The 21831-nt window shown below is 43.3% G+C and overlaps 1 protein-coding gene across 1 annotated transcript; it reads left to right on the top strand.

Moving 5' to 3' along the window:
* Positions 1 to 3004: 3004 nt before the first annotated feature.
* On the top strand, positions 3005 to 14828 carry ANKRD66 (ankyrin repeat domain 66). Its single transcript, XM_016227312.3, has 4 exons — positions 3005 to 3067; positions 5461 to 5619; positions 9755 to 9983; positions 14270 to 14828. Coding segments are annotated over exons 1-4 (567 nt in total). The 5' UTR covers positions 3005 to 3066; the 3' UTR covers positions 14448 to 14828.
* Positions 14829 to 21831: the final 7003 nt, after the last annotated feature.

The following is a 21831-nucleotide window of genomic DNA, read 5'->3' as shown; positions in this document are numbered from 1 at the left end:
GTCAACAGTATTTGAATATCTATTATGGGCAGAGCACTGTATAAAGCACTTGGGAGAGGACAGTAGAGTTTGTTGGCATGAGCTAAAATCTTAAAACGAGCTAAAATCTAGAAGAAGAGTCAGACACTAAAATAAATGGCAGATCAATGAGTTTAAAGGAAGATTCCACCCATGTGCATGGGAATAGGAGGTTAGGGGAAGCAGATGAATAAACAAGTGTTTAAGATGATCCATAAATACTGAAACGGCAGAAATTGGAGAAGCAGCCTTGCCTCTTGGAAAGAGCAGGGGCCTGGGAGTCGGAAGGGCCTGGGTTCTAATCCTGACTTCACAATGTGTCTGCTGTGTGACCTTGGACAAGTCACTTAACTTCGCTGTGTAACAACTTGTGTGCTGAGTGACCTTGGACCAGTCACTTAGTTTCTTTGTGCCTCAGTTACTTCATCTGTAAACTGGGGATTAAGTCTTTGAGCCACATATGGGATGTGGATTTTGTGTGTTGCCAAATTGTACTTTTCAAGCGCTTAGTACAGTGCTCTGCACACAGTAAACGCTCAATCAATACGAATGAATGAATGAGTTTGTATCTTCCCCAGTGCTTACGGGAGTGCCTGGCACATAGTAAACGTTTAACAAATACCAGTCAAAAATTAAAAAGGTGGGGATAGCGGGAAAATCGGGTTGGGGATTAGAGATTAATCAGGGAAGGCTTCCTGGAGGAGATGGGATTTTTTTTCTTTATTTTTATAAGCATGGTGAAAACGAGGAAATCGGTGGTTTTCCAGATGTGAAGGGGGAGGGAGTGCTAGGCAGGAACTCAAACATTTTTAAAAACTTAGGAAACAGTCTCAGAAAATCTCTTACAGCTTTTGTCCTTATGCTGATGATCACATTATCACATGGAGGTTTTTATTTTCCGTTAACCTTATTATTATTATTGTATTTTTTAAGCACTTACTATATGTCCAGCACTGTCCCAAGTGCTGGAGTAGTAGTAATAGTATTTATTGAGTACTTACTCTGTGCACCCGATATACAGATATATACCTAAGTGCTATGGATAGAGGGGGCAATGTAAATGCTTGCGGGGTGAGGAATAAAGGGCATAGGTGATGCAGTAAATTGGGGAGATGAGAGAGACTAGTCAGGGAAGGCTTCCTGGAGGAGGTGAGATTTGAGTAGGCTTTGAAGATTTGAAGATGGGAATCTGAGTAGGTTGATGTTAGAGAAGCAAAGTGTGTGATCTTAGTTGTAGTGGGAGAGGAGCTAGTTTAGGTTGGAGCAGGAGACCTGATTGGAGTGCCTTCAAACTGATGGTCAGATGTTTCTGCTTGAAGCGAGAAGGATTATTCATACATTTGATGGTATTTATCGAGTGCCTACAGTGTGCAGAGCATTGTACTAAGTGCTTGGGAGAGTACAATGTAATATAATATATAATATAATATTGAAACAGATGCATTTCCTGCCCAGCGTGAGTTTAAAGTCTAGCCACCATTGGCTGATTTTGAGGAGTGGAAAGACATGACCAGAACACTTAAAAAAAAAAAAAAAGATCCGGGCAGCAGAGTGAAGTATGGACTGGACAGGGGAGAGGTTGGAGGTGGGGAATGAGGCTGATGCAGTAGTCGAGAGAGAATACAAGCAGTGCTTGGACTAGCAAGGTGACAGTTTGGATGAGAGGAAGGGGTGGTTTCTAGTGATGTTGTCTAGATAGAACTGCAGGATCCGGTGACTGACTGTGCGGTTGGAAGGACGGAGATGAGTCAGAGCTGCTGCCAAGGTGGCGGGCTTGTGAGATGGGGATGATGGTGGTGATGGGAAGGTCACGGGAAGGAGCGGGTTTGGGGAGGGAAGATGAGAAGCTCAGTTTTGCACATGCTGAATAAGAATCTTCGAGCGCCCACTGGGTGCAGGGCACTGGACTAGGCATTAGGGAAGACGGATCTGCCACAGGATTAGTAGCTAATTTAGTAAGAGTAATAAGCACATAATAAGAGCTCAGTGAATACCACTGATTGACTGACTGATTGGTTGTTCGAACAGAAACTTTGTGAAGACTGTGAGACAAGTAGGTAGGTCTGCACACAAACATGAAAGCATAACAAGAGATGTCCTTTATGTATGCGTAGTGTGATTAAGATTGTGAGTTCTACACCGACCTTTCCACTCAAAACAACGCCCACAACCGAAAGTGTCTACTTTGAGTAATAAGGAAAACTAAATATGTGTGTACATGTGTACACATATAAACGAATGTAGTTTCAAAGAGACCTCTAAGCTTTCTCCCGACTAAGTGAGGAGCCATGAGGCCTAGTGGATAAAGCAAAGGCCTGGGAGTTAGAAGAACCTGGGTTATAACGTCGGCTCTGTCACTTGTCCGCTGGGTGACCTAGGGCAAGTTCCTTAACTTCTTTCTGCCTCACTTACCTCCCTGTAAAATGGGGATTAAGACTGTGACACCGACATGGGACAGGGCCTGTGTCCAATCTGATTACATCTGCCCTTGCACTATGAATACTACCCGGCACATGGTAAGCCCTTAAGGACAGTCTGCTAATTCAGTTGTATTGTACTCTTTCAAGTGCTTAGAACAGTGCTCAGCACATAATAAGTGCTCAAAAAATACCACCGATCTACTGATTAACAAATACCATTAAAAATGCATTACAATGATCACAATTCCCTTTCTTTATCCCCATGGCAGTTCATTTAAAGGAACATTAGATTCAAAGCATGATGAACACCAGGTACATTCAGACCTATGCATGTGCTTAGTGCCGTGTTCTGCGCCCAGTAAACGCTCAGTAAATACCACTGCTTGATTTCATGATTTCAGGGAGGAATAGGGGAGAGTCCCCTAGGGTCTCAGTGATTTTTTCCCCCTAAAGCTGATATTGGGCTGATGAACTTGTAGCTTTAAGGAGGGAGGAGTCAGTTGTCATGGTGAATAACAACAGAAAAGAGTCCTGCGGGCTGGGACATTTTTTCATCTCTGCATTCGGTTCTGGGTGACACAACATTATATCCTTTCAAGTTTGTTTCTTCTCTCTTCACATCTGACCAAGTAAGTCCAGCTGAAGAAGGCAATATTGATTGCTATTAGTTCTTTACCCAAGATTTTCTATTTTCAGAGAACTTCATGATTACAACTTTTCTAAACCTCGTTTAATTAGATAAGTCCACCAAATTTAGCGAAAGATACAAGGCTGCAGTTTGCAAGAAAGAGACAAGAAATGCCAGTATTAAACTCCCTTGTTATTATTGTAGCATTTTAAAATAAATGACTTTGTGTTTATGTACTGTGGTAAACTCTAGGGCTAGTACAAGATAAACAATTTGGCTATTCCTCTTTTCCCACTCCCTTCTGCGTCACGTTTGAACTTGGATTTGCACCCTATATTCACCACTCCTTCAGCACTTACATATATATCCACAATTTATTCATTCATATTAATGTTGGTCTCACCCTCTAGACTAAATTCACTGTGGGCTAGGAACATATCTACCAACTGTGTTACATTGTACTCTCCCAAGCGCTTTTTACAGTGTTCTGCACAGTTAGCCCTCAATCCAAATCTTGTTAAGCAGCACATAGAAAGCGCAATAGATCTCGTCCCTTGAGGATTTAGGAGAAAAGTTACAGATTGAAGTTACTGTGAAAGCGGCATGGCCTGATGGAAATAGCACAGGCCTGGGAGTTAGAAGGACCTGGGTTCTAATCCCAGCTCCGTCACTTGTCTGCTCTTGTGTGGCACTGGCAAGTCACTAAATTTCTCTGTGCCTCAGTTACCTCATCTGTAAAATGGGGATTAAGACTGTGAGCCCCATGTGGGACAGGGACTGTGTGCAACCTGACTAGCTTGTATCTACCCCAGTGCTCAGTACAGTGCCTGGCACATAGCAAGCACTTAACAAATACTCTGAAAAAAATGAAGATAAATAAATACATTTGACTGATATGACCCCTGTCCCACAGGGGCCTGATTGAGGGGAAGAAAAGAAACCTAGAAAATAGGAATGAATTACAAATAATAAAAAATTCAAAGTTTAAATGAACAACATTAAAAAAAGTAGCAAAACCAGTACTTGGAGAGGACAGTAATTCATTCGATCGTAATTACTGAGTCATGTGTGCAGAGCACTGTACTAAGCTCTTCAGAGAGTACAGATCAACAATAAACATACACATTCCCTGCCCACAATAAGCTTACAGTCTTAACAGTCCTCAGACGGCTCAATCCCCACTGGAAAAACTATCCTTTAGCTGATATAAACTGGCTGTTATGCTCTACATTCTGACCTGCCACAGAATTAAAAGCTAATTTACTTATAGGAGTTTGTGGAATCTTCATTTCTGGAGGTATTTAACAGCTACGTGGTCAGAGAGCATGTCTACCAACTCTGCTATATTGTATTCTCCCAGGCACTTATTACAGTGCCCTGCACACAGTAAGTGCTCAATAAATATGATTGATTGATTGAACAGGAAGTTTCTCAGATTCTCTGAAGGTGGGGCAGTAGAAGGGGATCAAAGTGGTGATTCACTTCATATCTCTGTGCCTCAGTTCCCTCATCTGCAAAATGGGGATTCAATACCTGTTCTCCCTCCTACTGAGACTATGAGCCCCAGGTAGAACCCAGTTATCTTGTATCTATCTGAGTGCTTAATACAGTGCTTGGCATATAGTAAGCTCCTATTAAATGCAGCAATTATTGTTATTGCTACACACAATACGTAGTCTTGTGATTATCATTATTATCACTACTAATAATAACAGTGATGATCACAAGACTGTGTATTATTATGTCTTTTTTTCCTCTCAGTGTAATGACATTCTCCTTTAGATTGTACACGTTAACTGCAGTTGTTTCCGTGGAGGTTATTTTGACACGAACTGATTTACTTCACTGTGGTAGGTCATCTACCAGGCAAACATAGAGCAGAGTTGTGAAGAGATAATTAAAGAGTAGAATGGGTTGGGAAGCAGAGGGATAACTGAATGAAGAAGAGGGTTATGTGATCTAGTGGATAGAGCACAGGTCTGGGAGTCAGAAGGACCTGGTTTCTAATTCCGGCTCTGCCATTTGTCTGTGTGACCTTGGGCAAGTCACTTCACTTCTCTGTGCCTCAGTTACCTCATCTGTAAAATGGAGTTAAAGAATGTGAGCCCCATGAGGGACAGAGACTGTGTCCAACCTGATTTGCTGGTATCCACCCCAGGACTTAAAACAGTGTCTGGCACATAGTAAATGCTTAACAAATGCCACAGTTGTCTCTCTTTATTTCTATATTGCACTTTCCAAGCCCTTAGTACAGTGCCCTGCACCTAGTAAATGCTCAGTTAATACGGCTGAATGAATGAATGAATGAATGAATGAATGAATAAAGGGTCTCGGGCAGGGGGAGGCGTGAGTTGAAAAGTTGCCAAGGTAGTGTGCTATTGTTCTCTGACCAAGTGCTGGCCAAGATGATGGAGATGACAGAGCTACATGAAGCCGTCGCCCTCGGAGATTACGATTTAGTGGAAAAGATTCTGAAGAAGGGATCTTGTAATCCAAACTACAAGGATGTTGACTGGAACGACAGGACGCCGCTCCACTGGGCTGCTATTAAAGGTAATCGATCGACCAGTCGATCCAAGCTATTTATGGAGCGCTTAATTCTGTGAAGAGTACTGAACTAAGCACTTGGGAGAATTCATTCAATAGTATTTATTGAGCGCTTACTATGTGCAGAGCACTGTACTAAGCGCTTGGAATGTACAAATCGGTAACAGAGACAGTCCCTGCCCTTTGACGGATTTACAGTCTGATCGGGGGAGTTTACAGTCCTGATCGGGGGGGGGAGGGGGGGGACTTACAGTCTAATCGGGGGAGAATGTGACAATACAGTTGGTGGACACAATTCCTGTCCTCAAAGAGCTTACAGGCTCCAGGGGGAGGCAGATATTAAATTATACTCTGGGGACCACTTGAGTATAAGGATACACATTTAAGTGATTAAGGAGTGGGATTAAGTTGATGGGAGAGAGAGAAAGGAGGAAGTGATAGCTCTTTGTGTTTAGGGAATTAGTGTGGGCTAATGGAAAGAGCACAGGTCTGGGAGTTGAAGGATCTGGGTTCGAAACCCAGATCCACCACTTGCCTGCTATGTGACCTTGGCAAGTCACTTAATTTTTTAGAGCCTCAGTTACCTCATCTGTAAAATGGGGATTAAGACCCTCTGTGGGACTGGGATTATGTCCAATCTGATTAGCTTGTATCTACCCCGGCAGGTGGTACAGTGCCTGACACATAGTAAATGCTTAACAAATAGTAGAAAAGCCCCCCAAAATCAAAAAACCTCCACACTTCTTCTACATCTCAGCTGGTACTCTTCAGTCCTCCCCAAACTAACTTTCCAGTCCTGTCTTGCTCTTGGCGCTCCCCTAGCTGACTCACTGCACCCACCTGTCCACCTGCATGGGACCCTCCCCGCCCTAAAGCTTCCAAGCCACATTCCTCTTCATTTTCAAAGTCTTCTATAAAGCCACTCTCCCCAATAAGAAGCAGCATGGCATAGAGGATAGAACCCCTGGCCTGGAAGTCAGAAGGTCTTGGGTTCTAATCCCTGCTCCACTGCTTCTCAGCTGTGTGGCCTTGGTCAAGTAACTTCTATTCTCAGTTATTTCATCTATAAAATGGGGTCTGAGAATGTGAGCCCCAGAAGGGACAGGGACTGGGTCCAACTTGATTTTCTTGTATCCACCCCGCGCTTATTATTCATTCAATAGTATTTATCGAGCGCTTACTATGTGCAGGGCACTGTACTACAGTGCATGGCATATAGTAAGCACTTAACAAGTACTATAATTATGATTATTATCTCCCTGATCAATCAGTAGTATTTATTGATCACTATGTATAAAGCACTGTATTAAGCACTTGGGAGATTACAATATAACAGAATTGGTAGATACATTCCCTTCCCAGAACTCACTTACGTAGCCATAATTTATTTCTTTATATTAACGTCCGTCTCCCCCTCTGGACTCTAAGGTCATTGTGAGCAGAGAATGCGTCCGTTGTCGTATTGTCTATATGTGTCTCTTGTTATATTGTACTCTCCCAAACACTTAGTACATTAAGCCCTCGATAAATACAATTGAATGAATGAAGTTTACAAAGTAATCCATGAATGCTATGAAGATAAATGAGATAAGGTTTTTGAAAGTGCACTATGTTATTTGTTAGTTGGGTGGGTCTGAGATAAACAACATACCAAATCAATCTCTTGACCCAATTCCATCATGAGGCAATAGAGATCACCGATTGGGCTATCCCTTTCAAGTGAATAAAATTTTGAGACAAATATTAAGATTAAGAAGATAGTCTTTTTTCATGGTACTTGTTAAGCACTTATTATGCTTCAGGCACTGTACTAGATGCTGGAGTAGATACAAGAGAATCAGTTGGAACCATTCGCTGTCCCACATGGGGCTCACAGTCTTCATCCCCATTTTACAGCTGTGGGAGCTGAGGCACAGAGAAGTGAAGTGATTTACCCAAGGTGACAAAGCAGGTAAGTGGCAGGTCCGGGATTAGAACGCAGGTCCTTCTGACTCCCAGGCCCAAGATCTAAACATTAGGCAACACTGCTTCTCCTGAGCGCATACTGTGTGACCACCACTTGTCTGCTTTGTGAGCTTGGGCAAATCACTTCACTTCTCTGTGCCTCAGTTCCCTATCCACTCCTCCAATTCTCTCCTTGATGCCTTCCAATCTGACTTCTGTCCCCTTCACTCTACAGAAACCACCCTCTCAAAGGTCACAGATGATCTCCTTCTTGCCAAATCCAATGGCCTCTCCTGCATTCTAATCCTGGCTCAGATGCCCTCAGCACAGTCAACCACCCCTTCTTCTGAAACATAATCCAACCTCAGAGTAACTGACATTATCCTCTCCTGGTCCTCCTCCTATCGTTTTGGCCGCCCCTTCTCAGTCTCTTTTGCGGGCTCCTCCTCTGCCTCCACCCCCTAATTGTGGAGGTCTCTCAAGGTTCATTTTTGAGTCTCCTATTCTCTATCTACTTCCACTCCCTTAGAAGAACTCATTCGCTCACATGGCTTCAACTACCACCTCTAGGCAGATGGTTTCCAAATCTACAGCTCCAGCCCTGATCTCTCTCCCTCTCTACAGTCTCACATTTCCTTCTGCCTTCAAAACATCTCTACTCGGATGTCCCGCTGTCACCTCGAACTTAACATGTCCAAAACAGAACTCCTTATCTTCCCACCCAAAACCTGTTCTCCCCCTGATTTTCCCATCACTAGAGACAGTACCACCATCTTTCCTGCCTCCCTCAGTCTTGGCATTATCTTTGACTCATCTCTCTCATTCAACCCATTATATATAATCTGTCACTGAATCCTGTCAGTCTGACTTTCCCAGGATCGCTAAAATCCACCCTTTTCTCTCCATCCAAACTGAGTTCACGTTAATTTTATCCTGCTTTGATTACTGGATTAGCCTCTTTGCTGACCTCCCTGCCTTCTGTCTTTCCCCACTCCCGTCTGTATTTGACTCTGCTGCCCGGATCATTGTTCTACCCAAAACATTCAGTGCATGCTTCCCCACTCTTCAAGAACTTCCACTGGTTGCTCATCCACCTCTGCATCAAACAGAAACTTCTTACCCTCAGCTTTAAATCACTCAATCACCTTGTTCCCTCCTACCTCATCTCACTGCTCTCCTACTACAACCCAGCCTGCATCCTTTGCTCCTCTAATGCCAACTTACTGACTGTACCTCGATCTCGTCTATCACGTCGCCGACCTCTCTCCCACATTCTGTCTCTGGCCTGAAATGCCCTTCCTCTTCAGATCCGACAGACAATTACTCTCCCCACCTTTGAAGCCCTATTGAAGGCATATTTCCTTCAATGTGGAGGAGGAATTGCCCATTTAATAAATACTACTCCTTCCCCCTTCTCTGTGCCTCTGTTCCCTCATCTGCAAAATGAGGATTCAGTACCTGCTTTCCCACCTACTTAGACTGTGAGCCTCATGTGGGACTTAATCAACTTGTATCTACCCCAGTGCTTAGACAGCTCTTGAAACAAAGTGCTTGATGAATAGAGGAGCAGCATGTCCTAATGGATAGAGCCCGGGCTTGGGAGTCAGAAGGCCCTAGGTTCTAGTCCCGACTCCGCCACTTGTCTCCTGTATGACCTTGGGCAAGTCACTTCACTTCTCTGTGCATCAGTTACCTTGCCTGGAAAATGGGAATTAAGACTGTGAGGCCCATGTAGGATATGGACCGTGTCCAACCTGATCATCTTGTATCTACCCCAACACTTAGTACAGTTCCTGGCATGTAATAAGTGTTTAATGAATACCATAAAAACAACTGAACCCAGTTATGATTATTATTAATGCATGGGGGCCAGACTGGTTAAAAACTGAATGGTCTGGTATAAAGCCAGCCAGATGGCCATCCTAATTGTGGTATTTGGTCTAGGGGCTGTACTAAGCACTGGGGTGGACACAGGCAAATCAGGTTGGACACAGTCTCTGCCTCATGTGGGGTTCACAGTCTCAATCTCCATTTTACAGATCAGGTAACAGAGGTGCTTGAAAGTGAAGTGAGTTGTCCAAGGTCACCCAGCAGACAAATGGCAGAGCTGGGATTAGAATCCATGACCTACTGAGTCCCAGGCCCGTGCTCTATCCATTATTGCATCCTGTCTCCCTTTTCGTCTCTGGACTTTAAGGGCAAACAGAGATGGTGAAGCTGCTCATAGACTACGGAGCCCGGCCCTGCCTGACAACGGACGTGGGTTGGACCGCGGCCCATTTCGCGGCTGAGTCGGGGAGACTGGGAGTTCTCAGGACGCTGCACGCTCTGCATGCCGCCATCGATGCCCCCGACTTCTTTGGGGATACCCCAAAAAGGATCGCCCAGATATACGGGCAGAAAGACTGCGTCAAGTTCCTAGAGACGTGAGTTTTATTTCATCCGGGTCTCTGCAGCGTCGGTAGACACATTTCCCATCTACAGTGAGCTTCCAGTCTAGCGGAGATGGGAATGGGTTGTGGGGAGCGAGGAAGAGGGAGAAAAGAAAAGGAGAGAGCGATGTCAACAGGGTACAACCTCTCCCGCTCCACTGTGAGCCAACGTTTGACTGAAGACCACTGGGTTGGACCCTCGGAGAGATGGATAGAGTCTGTAGTCAGAGAACAAAGTATCTCTGAGATCCTCAAGAGCAGCAGATATGCATCCAGCTCTCTGTGATACTCAGAGGCTTACTAAGTATCAGGGGTGCTCTTGCCCACATAGTAATGATAATTATGGTATTTGTTAAGCACTTATTACGTGCCAGGCACTGTACTAGTCCTGGGGTGGATACAAGCAAATCAGGTTGAACACTACCCCGTCCCACGTGGGGCTCACAGTCTCAGTCCTCATTTTACAGATGAGCTAAGGCCCAGAGAAATGAAGTGACTTGCTCAAGGTCACACTGCAGACAAGTGGCTGGGCCAGGATTAGACTTTCAGGCCCGTGCTCTATCCATTGTGCCATGCTGCCTCTGTCCTGGAACACCCTCCCTCTTCTTACCTGACAGACAATTACTCTCCCCACCTTCAATACCTTATTGAAAGCACAGTTTCTCCAAGAGATCTTTCCTGACTACGGCTTCATATCCTCTCTTCTCCCATTCCCTTCTGTGTCACCCTCGGATTTTCTCCATACACAGAAAGTGCTCAATAAATACGATTGATTGATTGAAGGGGACTAGAAAAAATACCCTTCTATATTTTGACAGCCCCAGTGCTCAAGTGAGCAGGAAAGTCTTCTCTCAATGATACTCAATCCATGAGGTTACCATTTCACAAACCTCAGTGCCATATTTAGACCAAAGGACAGGTCTGCTACTCTAGCGATAAGAGGCCTGGATCAGCATCTCTGGAGAGATCAATCAGTGTCTCTGAAAAGGCCAGAGAGAGAAAAATTTTCCATCTCTCTCCTGATCCTTCAGGCAAGTTGTTCTTTAGATATAAGAGCGACCCCTCCTTTCTGTGAATCTTTACTATCTTGATCTTCTTAAAGGTTTGTTCACACAAACTTAGTTACTCCATCATGCATTTTCCAATTTGTGGGCTCAATTCTATCTGCTGGGTTAACCCTGGAACAGAATCTGAAAACTCAATTTGGGGGTTCTCCCATATGGTTTTATACAATGGGGAATAAATAGCTACTTCCCATTCTACCCCAACACCTCCATGTCCCAACCCCTTGGCATTAAAACACACCGAGCCAGATATGTGTTCGCTGTACATTGGTACCCTGGAGAAGCAGTACGGCTTATTGGAAAGAGCATGGGCTCAGGAGTCAGAGGACCTGGGTTCTAATCCTGGCTCCTTCACTTACCTGCTGTGTGACCTTGCGCAAGTCACTTCACTTCTCCATTCCTCAGTTCCCTCATCTGCAAAATGGGGATTTAATACCTGCTCTCCTTCCTACTTAAACTCTGAGCCCCATGTGGGACCTGATTATCTTGTATCTATCCCAGCACTTAGCACAGTGCCTTGCATATAGTAAACACTTAACAAATACCACAATCATAACTACTATTATTATTCACAAGGCTACTGCATCCATGTATGAATATTTGTGGGGATAGGGACAGGGGAGAGGGAAAGGCAGACCAGATCACTGTTGTAGGAGGGAAGGATAAATAGCAGTATTGGAATCAACCAATCAATGGTATTAATTGAGCCCTTACTCTGTGCAGAGCACTTACTAAGCCCATTAGAGAATACAAAAGAGTAAGTAGGCCTAATCCCTGCTCTCAAGGAGTTTATAAATAAGCAGGAGAGATAGGCATTAAAACAGTCTTCATGTAGGGGAAGTAGCAGAGTATATGGATATGTACATAAATTGTGTGTTGTGTGTATGTAGTAGGGTAAGTACCCAAGTGTTTAGGGGGCTGAACTCAACAGGATAGATGACACAGAAAGGAAAAAGATTAAGGAGAGGACATGAGAGCTAGTCGAGGAAGGCTTCCTGGAGGAGATGTGATTTTAACAGGGCTTTGAAGATGGGGAGAGTTGTGGTCTGTCAAATAGGAAGGGAGAGGGAGTCCCAGGAAGGAGAGAGGGAGATGAGGAAAGAGGCCCAATGAGTAGTGTGGTAGTCAAGGAGTGAAATGTGTGGAAGGAATGAGAAAGAAGGGAGGGACACAGAAAGATACAGAGGGAACATAGAGAAATACAAAAATCCCCCAATGCTTTATTAGCAAGTTAATGTCAATTAATCCAGCATGTTTTTTGGACTCCTTGTCTTCCAAAACCGATTCAAATATTTGTACAGACAGTTCTTCCCTATCTCAGAGGCTGTGTCCCTGAAAGGCCTTGTGTTCCTGCGAAGTCACGCGAGAAGCAGCGTGGCTCAGTGGAAAGAGCACGGGCTTGGGAGTCAGAGGTCATGGGTTCCAATCCCAGCTACGCCGCTTGTCAGCTGTGTGACTTTGGACAAGTCACTTAACTTCTCTGGGCCTCAGTTACCTCATCTGTAAAATGGGGATGAAGACCGTGAGCCCCACGTGGGACAACCTGATCACCTTGTATCCCCCCCAGCGCTTATAGTGCTTTGCACATAGTAAGGGCTCAACAAATGCCATCATTATTATTATTATACAACTTACACTAGGTACATGGCAGTCTGGTGGATTGTTCAAGGCTTTGACTCACTTGAAAACAAAAGGTTTTTGATCACCTTTGGAAACTTGGGTTCTACCAGGCTTCCCATCCCTCCCCTCCACCTGATGGATCCTATGTCCGGATCTGATCGGCAAGGAAATCTATTTGTGTCACCCTAGCCACGTGATGGAGGGGAATGTAAGAAGCAGTGTGGCCTAATGTATAGAGTATGGGCCTGAGAGTCAGAAGGACCTGGGTTCTAATCCAGTTCCGCCACTTGTCTGCTGTGTGACAGTGGGCATCACTCAACTTCTCTGTGCCCCCGTTACTTGATCTGTAAAATGGAGATTGAGAGTGTGAACCCCATATGGGACAGGGACTGTGTCCAACCTGATTACTCTGTATCTACTCCGGCACTTAGTAAAGTTCCTGGCACATAGTAAGCACTTACATACCACAATTATTCTTAATATTATTATCCCAGCTCTGCCACTTGTCAGGTGTCTGACCGTGAGCAAGTCGCTTAACTTCTCTGGGTCTCAGTTACCTCATCTGTAAAATGGGGATTAAGACAGTGAGCCTCATGTGGGACAACCTGATTACCCTGTATACCCCAGGGTTTAGAACAGTGCTCTGCACATAGTAAGCACTTAACAAATACCAACATTGTTATTATTATTATTGTTATTATGGATCTCCTGTCCAGATCTGATTGGTGAACAACACCGCTTGTCTCTCCCCTTCCACCTGATGGGATCCCATATGCATTTCCAATTGGTGAATAAATCTGCTCATCATGGTGCTCTATTGAGACCTAGCAGTTGTTCCAGCTTTGGTGTGAAAGCCATTCATTCCACCACTGTATCCCTTTGTGTCCAGACAGACATGCATTATCAAAAGAATATTCTGTTATCCTTTAACAACATTCATAGTGCATAGAACACGGGCCTGGGAATCAGAAGGTCATGGGTTCTAATTCCGGCTCTGCCACTTGTCCGCTGTGTGACCTTGGGCAAGTCACCTCACTTCTCTGGCCCTCAGTTACCTCATCTTTAAATGGGAATTGAGACTTTGTGCTCCACACGTGTCCAACCCGATTTGCTTGTATCCACCCTAGTGCATATTATAGTGCCTGATACATAGTAAGCGCTTAGCAAATACCATTATTGTTATTATTATTGTCATTCTTGTTGGTATTATCCAAAACATGTAAAGAATATTCACTCTGATTCTGTGGTAAATAAACTCCCTTTGGCCAGAAGTGTACCACATAAAGGGGGAAGTTGTGCATTTTTGAGTTGGGCTTGGCATTCAATTTGAAAAATGTAAGCAAAATAAAACCAGAGAACTAATTAGCAGACACTGGATTCACTGTTTTTTTGTTTTGTGTTTTTAATATTGGAAAGAAAAACAGAGTCGGGGAGACTGGGACTCATTCACCTGAGCTAATAGATTAAGAAGCCTTTAGCCCAGTTGGACCACACCCACTCAGTTAAGCGAAGGAGGGAGGTGAGGATTCAGAGACATTAAGGATTTTTCACCTGGAAAATGGTTTAACACCATGTCTTTCTGTTTCGCTTCAACAGAGCTGAAGCTGAGTGCCGTGCCTATCATCTGCAAGCCCAGCAGAAGGGTTTACAGCTGGATCAGATGGATGAGGAATGGGAATTCAAGAGAAGAGAGATCATGAAAACCTCCCCCTCTTTAGGGCAAAATCAAAATAATAGGAAGAATGAGAAATCAGGGGATCTCCAAGTTTGCTAGAGTTAAAGAAAGTCACATGAGAGAAGCCCAAGAAGGAAAACCACAGAGAACAGTGGGGTTGCTTCAGATGAAGTTCCTGAAAGAGAGGGTGATCCTAGAGACTGTTTTGTGCCCGGTTGGAAATGACCTGTCCAGGTCCCCCCGGGGAGAAAGTAGTATATTGCCTATTATTCATGGGTTATGGTTTTGCTTGCAGTCTGAAGTCCTGATCACCACTGCTTACCCATTATCATTTCCACACTAAGAGAAAAGGACTTTAGAGAGAAATGAACGCTTGCACTTTATCCCATATGAATGCTGGGTCCTGATCCCTATCTGACGCTGTCTGTTCTGTGATCTTGGGTGAGTCACTTAACTTCTCTGGGCCTCAGTTAACTCATCTGTAAAGGGAGATTAAAATTGGGAGCCCTGGGTGGGACACGGACTATATCCAACCCAACTGTCCCATATCTACCCCAGAGCTTACTATGGTGCCTGGCACGTAGGAAGCACTTTACAAATACAAATACTTTAAAAAATGCTGTCAACATAATATGGTGGTGTCATCTAGTGAAAAACCCACTCCCTTTGGATCTGTAGAGTAAGGAAGCCAAATGGTTGATTAGACTGTAAGCCCGTCAAAGGGCAGGGACTGTCTCTATCTGTTACCGATCTGTACATTCCAAGCGCTTAGTACAGTGTTCTGCACATAGTAAGTGCTCAATAAATACTATTGAATGAAAGAATGAGCTCTAAAATGGGCCCAGAATCAATCAACCTATCAGTGGTATTTATTGAGCACTTAATAGGTACAGAGCTCTGTACTAACTGCTTGAGAGCATACAGTGCAACAGAATTAGTAGACACGTTCCCTGCCCATAACGAATTAACAGTCAAGAGGGAAGTGAGTCTTCAAGACAAGATTCAGGCAACCTTGTCCGTGAAAGGAGCTGCTAACCCTCAGGAGCTAGGAAGCATTTCAGAGGAGAAGCGGCATGGCCTAGTGGATAGAGCATGAGCTAGTGGACAGAGCATGGGCCTGGGAGTCAGAAGGACCTGGGTTGTAGTCATGCTACTTCACTTGTCTGCTGTGTGACCTTGGGCAAATCCCTTGACTTCTCTGTACCTCAGTTTCCTCATCTGTAAAATGGGGATTGAGACTGTGAGCTCCACGTGGGACAAGGACTAGGTCCAACCTGATTGGCTTGTATTCACCCCAGTGGTAAGTGCAGTGCCTGGCTCATAGTAAGCACTTAACAAATACCATCATTATTCTCTGTGCCTCAGTTACCTCATCTGTAAAATGAGGATTGAGACAGTAAGCCCCATGTGGGACAGGGACTGTGCCCAACCTGATTAACTTGTATCTACCCCAGTGCTTAGCACACCGCCTGGTACTTAGTGAGTGCTTACCAAATACCATCATTGTTATTATTATTATTCATATTCTCTGACTCTGGGACCTGAGGATTTCTTACTAATACAGTTTAGGTAAGTAAATCTTCAAATCTTCAAAATCCTTTTGCCTTTCTCTATTCTTAGTTTAATTGGTCAGCCCAGCCTATACATCAAGCTGTAGGGCATCTTTAGAGAGACTAGGAGACACCCTTCATTTAAAAAAATAATAGCTGGTAATTAGAGTCCTTTTTAGCTTCTCTGGATTTACTTATCTTTCCCCAAGAATTTTGTTTGATCCAATTGCGTTGTCCTTTGCGGGGGGGCGGGGGGGGGGGGAGGGTGGCAGAGAGAGGAGGTGGGGAGAAAGGAATCTTTTTCCTTCAAGAAAACCCCAGACATCTTCCCTGGATGTTTTATTAAACACTAATGTTTCCCTTTTCCCTTGGAACCCACCTTTATTATTATTTACTATCTTTATCATTCTTCTTATTATTGTAGTATTTAATAAGCACTTATAATGTGCCCAGCACTGTGCTAGATTCCATTCAGGCCTCACATCTAAGGGGGAGGGAGAACAAGTATTTAATACCCATTTTACAGGTGAGGAAACAAGCACAGAGACTTCCCAAGGTCACACAGCAGAGATACTTCATTACAGTAATTTTAATCAAAATGTTCTCTTGTGCATTCATCTCATTTTTAATAGTTGCCTAACAGCCAGATGCTCTTGAAAGAAAATGGAATTGCTGCCTGAGACCAATATGATGATAAGTGATTCTGGCCCACGCCTTTTTCCTCTCCTAAATAATAAACACAACCAGGAGAGCAATAGTGCCTGGATGATCTCTCTCTCTCTCTTTCTCTCTCTCTCTCTATATATATATATATCTCAATCAAACTTTTTCATGATGATGCAACACGAAGTGAAATAAATGAACTAAGATACTGCATTTTTCATAACCTCCTGGACTTCGTCTTCATTGAAATTCCAAGAAAACTATATTTCATAGGTGCCAGCACATTAAGAAAAAAACCGTGCACTGCTAATTCAGCAAGGTGAGCCTGGAGCACAGAAAACTTAACAGAAGAAATGAAGTATGCTTTAGATTGTAAATGAAGAGGAAAGTGATAGTAGCTTTTGTTCTGACCACACTAGTTGGCTTCAGAATGTGGCAAAAAAAATATCTGGGTGCAAAATAAAGACAGGATTCTCACTTTTCTTAATGGAGCTTGTAATACCTAGAATTTATTTTAATGTCTGTTTCTCCCTGTAAACAATAAACTCCTTGTGGGCGGTATCACACCTATTGTACTGTACTTTCCAAAGTGCACACAGTAAGCACTCAGTAAACACCACTATAGATTGCCTGATAGAGATGTCAATGTGGACAGCTTTTTTTCTGAAGTCTAATGAACTGAATTTATGTATTTGGGTGCTCTTCGTGTTTGGATCTGTGGCCCAGGGCTGCTTCTTTTATTGCTATTTGAGAAGGATTTGCAATCTTTAGATACCCACAAGTTCCAGGATAAGTTAATAGAGGAAACAGAAGGGACTTCAGAGAGAGGAAGTTGGCTTATTAAACCAAAATTCTACCTATGATCCTGCTAACCACTAGAGATAACATGGCAGAAGCAAGAGCAGTCATTTCAGCTGCTGGTATAGATCTAGAAAACTGCTTTGATTTCCTGTCCGTCCTGTTCTCTTCCAATATGGAAGTGCAGGATCCAGGATCTTCACCATCCCTACTCCATTGACAAATTACTAGATTCTGGAGCCTGTCCTGAGACTATCTAGATGGGCAGTGGGGTAAGGGGAAAGGGCTAGGAGAAGGGTGGAAAACAGAAAATGTAGTCTGTCAAGTAGGAAAAGCTCTAGGGTCATTTATTTAGGTGGGATTTGGGGTTTCGTGAAAACTTTGTCATTCAGTGCTATTGTTAGGTGGGATTTGCCCTGGACAGATTTGTTTGTTCGTTCATTCATTTGATCATTCATGCATTCATTCATTAGGATTTATTGAATGCCAAAAATGTGCAGGGCATTGACTTGGTGTATGGGCGAATGCTTCAAAAATGAAAGACATGGTTATTGTCTTTAAAAAGCTTACAGTCTAAGGACACTAGAGATCTCTGGAACTGAATAATTATTTTCTGGTAGAAAATTATTTTAAAAAGATATCCCAGTCCTGTACTGACTTAGTCAGGGAGGAGAAATGTGTTTCTCAAACAAACTGTTACTGTGACTTCACCTAGCTCCTTCATTCTATCTTAACAGATAATCGAGAAATCATTCCTTAGACTCATCTGAAATCTTTCCTGATTATACTGAAACCTGTTTCTTCTTGTTCAATCCTCAGTGGCCAACTCCTAGAAAGTTTCCTTCCCATATGAACTCTTCAGATGTTTGGAGACAATATTGGCCTTGGTCTTCTCTTCTGGAGATTAAAGAATTCCATTTCCTTTATTTTACTCTTTACTATTTTTCACCCCTCTATCATTTTTGTCAATCGTTCCTGAAACTGGTTAGGGTTTGGAAGATACGGATACAATCTCTATCCCACATGGGGCTCACTAAGTTGGAAGGAAAATAGGAATTTAACTCCAATTTTACAGCTGATGAAGCTGAGGCACAGAGAAATAGTGTGGCTTAGCGGAAAGAGCGCGGGCCTGGGAGACTGAAGACTTGACTTCTAATCCTGGCTTTGCCACAATAGCTGCTGTGTGACTTTGGGAAAGTCAGTTCACTTCTCTGTGCCTTAGTTCCTGCATCTGCAAAATGGGGATTCAATGTCTGTACTCCCTCCTACTTAGATTAATGAGCCCCATATGGGACCTGAATATTTTGTGTCTACCCTAGTGCTTAGTATAGTGCTTGGCATTCAATAATAATAATAATAATAATCATGGTACTTGTTAAGCACTTAGTATATGCCAAACATTGTTCTAAGTACTGAGGTAGATACCATTTAATCAGGTTGGACAGACACTCTTAATCCTCATTTTATAAATGAAATAAGAGGCCCATAGAAGTTAAGTGACTTGCCCAGGGTCACACGGCAAACGTGGTGGAGCCGGGATTAGAATCTAGGTCCTTCTGACTCCCAGGCTGGTGCTCTATCAACTAAGTCACAAAGTGCTTAACAGATACCACAATTATTATTATTAATTAGCAACTTGACCTAAGGACACACATCAGGCAAAGTGGTGGAGTTGGCTCTGACTCTCAGGCCTGAGCTCTTTTCACTAGGGTCACATTTTTTCTATCGGCAGAAAGCCACTGGAACTCAACTCACATGCAACACGATTCTCTGCTTCTCCTTAGCAGCTAAACCCGAATTTGGATTCCCAGAAAAGTACTTAGTGTTCCTGAATGCTTCTCCAGTTGAGAAATCAAGAGAAGAATGTTGAGAAATAGTGCCCATGTGTGCAAGTAAGATGTGTGTTGTCATGTGTTTTAGTGAAGATTAAAACTGAGAAATCTTGTCGTCTCTCTTGTATATAGATGAGTGAATACTTCATTGTAATGCTTACTACTCTGCTTTGCCCATAGTTTTTATTTACTTGTTTGTGTCATATTTCATAAGCACTTACGATGTGCCAGGCATTGTATTAAGCACCAGGGTAGATACAAGCTAATCTGGTTGGACAGAGTCCATGTCCCAAATGGGCTCACAGTCTTAATCCCCTCTTTACAGATATGGTAACTGAGGCACAGAACAGTGAAGTGATTTGCCTAAGGCCACACAAAAGACAAGAGGCAGATATAGGATTAGAACCCAGGCCCATCCTCTTTCCACTACACCACCTTTAAGAAGCTGACAATCTAGCAAGAGCTCAGAGATCTATGAAAAAGCTCAAAGTAGGTTTATAAAAAGAATACTTTCCTATTGTCTGCAGTACATTTACCTGATCAAAATGGCACTGCTGACACACTACGTGTAAGTGTCACAAATTCTTACTCTCGTCATTATACACAAAATATTCATTACCCCCCAGTGGTTCTGAAGAAATTCTTTTCTAAAGTGAAAATGAATCATATTTTCAATATATATTTCTTTTTTCAAAAGGAAAAATAGGCTGCGAAGTATATCTGAGCTTTGTTTATGCTGCATTGACTTCTTAACGTGAACGTGAGAACGTTTTCACTTTTTTTTAGATTTCGCCTCATTTATCTTATTCTTTAAAATGAGATACATGGGCTCCCTCTCCTGGATAGAATTCTTTACTAAAAGGTGATTGAGTACAAGTACTCTCTGAGCTCAGATCCTATTTAAAAAAAAGTTCTGCAATTCAAATCAAACTAACTTCCCTATCTGCATCATATAATGAAAAGAAGCTGATGTCTACACCCTCTGCACCCATTTGAATGGAAACTTGACTTCTCTGATTTCTGTGTTCCCAGGAAACCCACACCCCTTCAGCCTGACCCACTGAAAGAATGAGAAGGGGGATATGGAATTATCTATTTAAACCTGCTGTGTCGCAGAGCAGGGTAAATGACAAGGGGGGTTAGCTATGAGCTGTTCCCTCCCTGAGATTTTGAGCCCTGTTTACTTCCCCCTAATCCCTTGGGTTCAGGTTGTTGGAGGGTGGATTGGGGCTCCCATATAAGATTTACTCATTTTTTACTGGTATTTGGGAATAATTTACTTTGTGTCAAGCACTGTACAAAGACAACCAGCTAATCAGGTTGGACTCAGTCTGTGACCCACATGGGGTTCACAGTCTTCATTCCTATTTTACAGATGAGAAAAATGAGGTACAGAGAAGTTGAGTGACTTGCCCAAAGTCACAAAGCAGACAAGTGGCAGAGCAGGAATTACAACCCGTATCCTTCTGACTCCGAGGCCCATGCTGGATCTACTAGGTCAAGATTCTTCTCCTGAATGAAAACTCATTGTGGATAGGGAACTTGTCTACCAAATCTGTTGTTTTGAACTCTCCCAAGTGCTTAATACAATGGTATTTGTTAAATGCTTACTGTGTGCTAGGCACTGTACTAAACACCGGGGCAGATACAGGCAAATCAGGTTGGACACAGTCCCTGTCCCTCATGGGGCTCACAGTTTTAATCCCCATTTTACAAATGAGGGAACTGAGGCCCAGAGAAGTGAAATGACGTGCTCAAGGTCACAGAGCAGACAAGTGGTAGAGCTAGGATTAGAATCCAGGTCCTCTGACTCCCAGGCTTGTGCCCTTTCCACTAGACCACACTTCTTTTCTAGATGAGTGGCTATAAGGCATAATTATTGAAGTCTCACCATTTCAGTCATTTAAAACCTATTCACACAAGAGCCCCATGTGCAAAAGGGACAGTACCTGATCTAATTGAATTGTACCTACCCCAAAGCTTAGCACAGAGTAAACACTTAAGAAATGCCACAGTTCCAATGATCATAAACACTTGGGTCCAGATAGGAGCTTCTGCAAACACTTAGTATCTACTTAAAACCTGACATCCAGAAATAAGGGAGTTTAAGTTTGCAAGCTCTGTATTCCCCTGCACACCTACAAGCACTTTCCCCATCCTCTTCCTGACTTTCCTGGACACCTTAATAGTGAGTTTCTACAAAGAACTAGCTGTACATGGAACAAATAACTTTTTACAAGTCACCGGCACAGCCTCTAAAGATCATGCTATGACCTTCAGGGCGGGGTGGTTAAAGGATTAAATTAAATGACTTGCCTGTCACAGTAGGCAAGTGACAGAGTCAGGATTAGAACTCAGGTCCTTTCCATTAGGCCTCGCTGTTTCTTGTGGCCTGACCCGGCATGGAGTATAGCCTGGAGGTCAGGTCAAGGGGAGAGGCTCCAGAGAGTATTGTAATCATGAGAGCTGGAAAAATGGAACCAGATGGTAGTCTTTCCGGTAGAGAGGTAGAAGAGGATCTGAGAAATGTTGTGGATGAAGAAATGTGAGTCCCACCCAAAACCCTTTCCCACCCCCAATCCGAGCACACTCAAAATTAAAGCAAGCTCCCAGGTACGGGTGATGTGCTGTATCGACCAT

This window comes from Ornithorhynchus anatinus, chromosome 9 (assembly GCF_004115215.2).
Source record: "Ornithorhynchus anatinus isolate Pmale09 chromosome 9, mOrnAna1.pri.v4, whole genome shotgun sequence".
NCBI classification, from domain to species: Eukaryota; Metazoa; Chordata; class Mammalia; order Monotremata; family Ornithorhynchidae; genus Ornithorhynchus; species Ornithorhynchus anatinus.
This window is presented reverse-complemented; position numbering and strand designations above follow the sequence as displayed.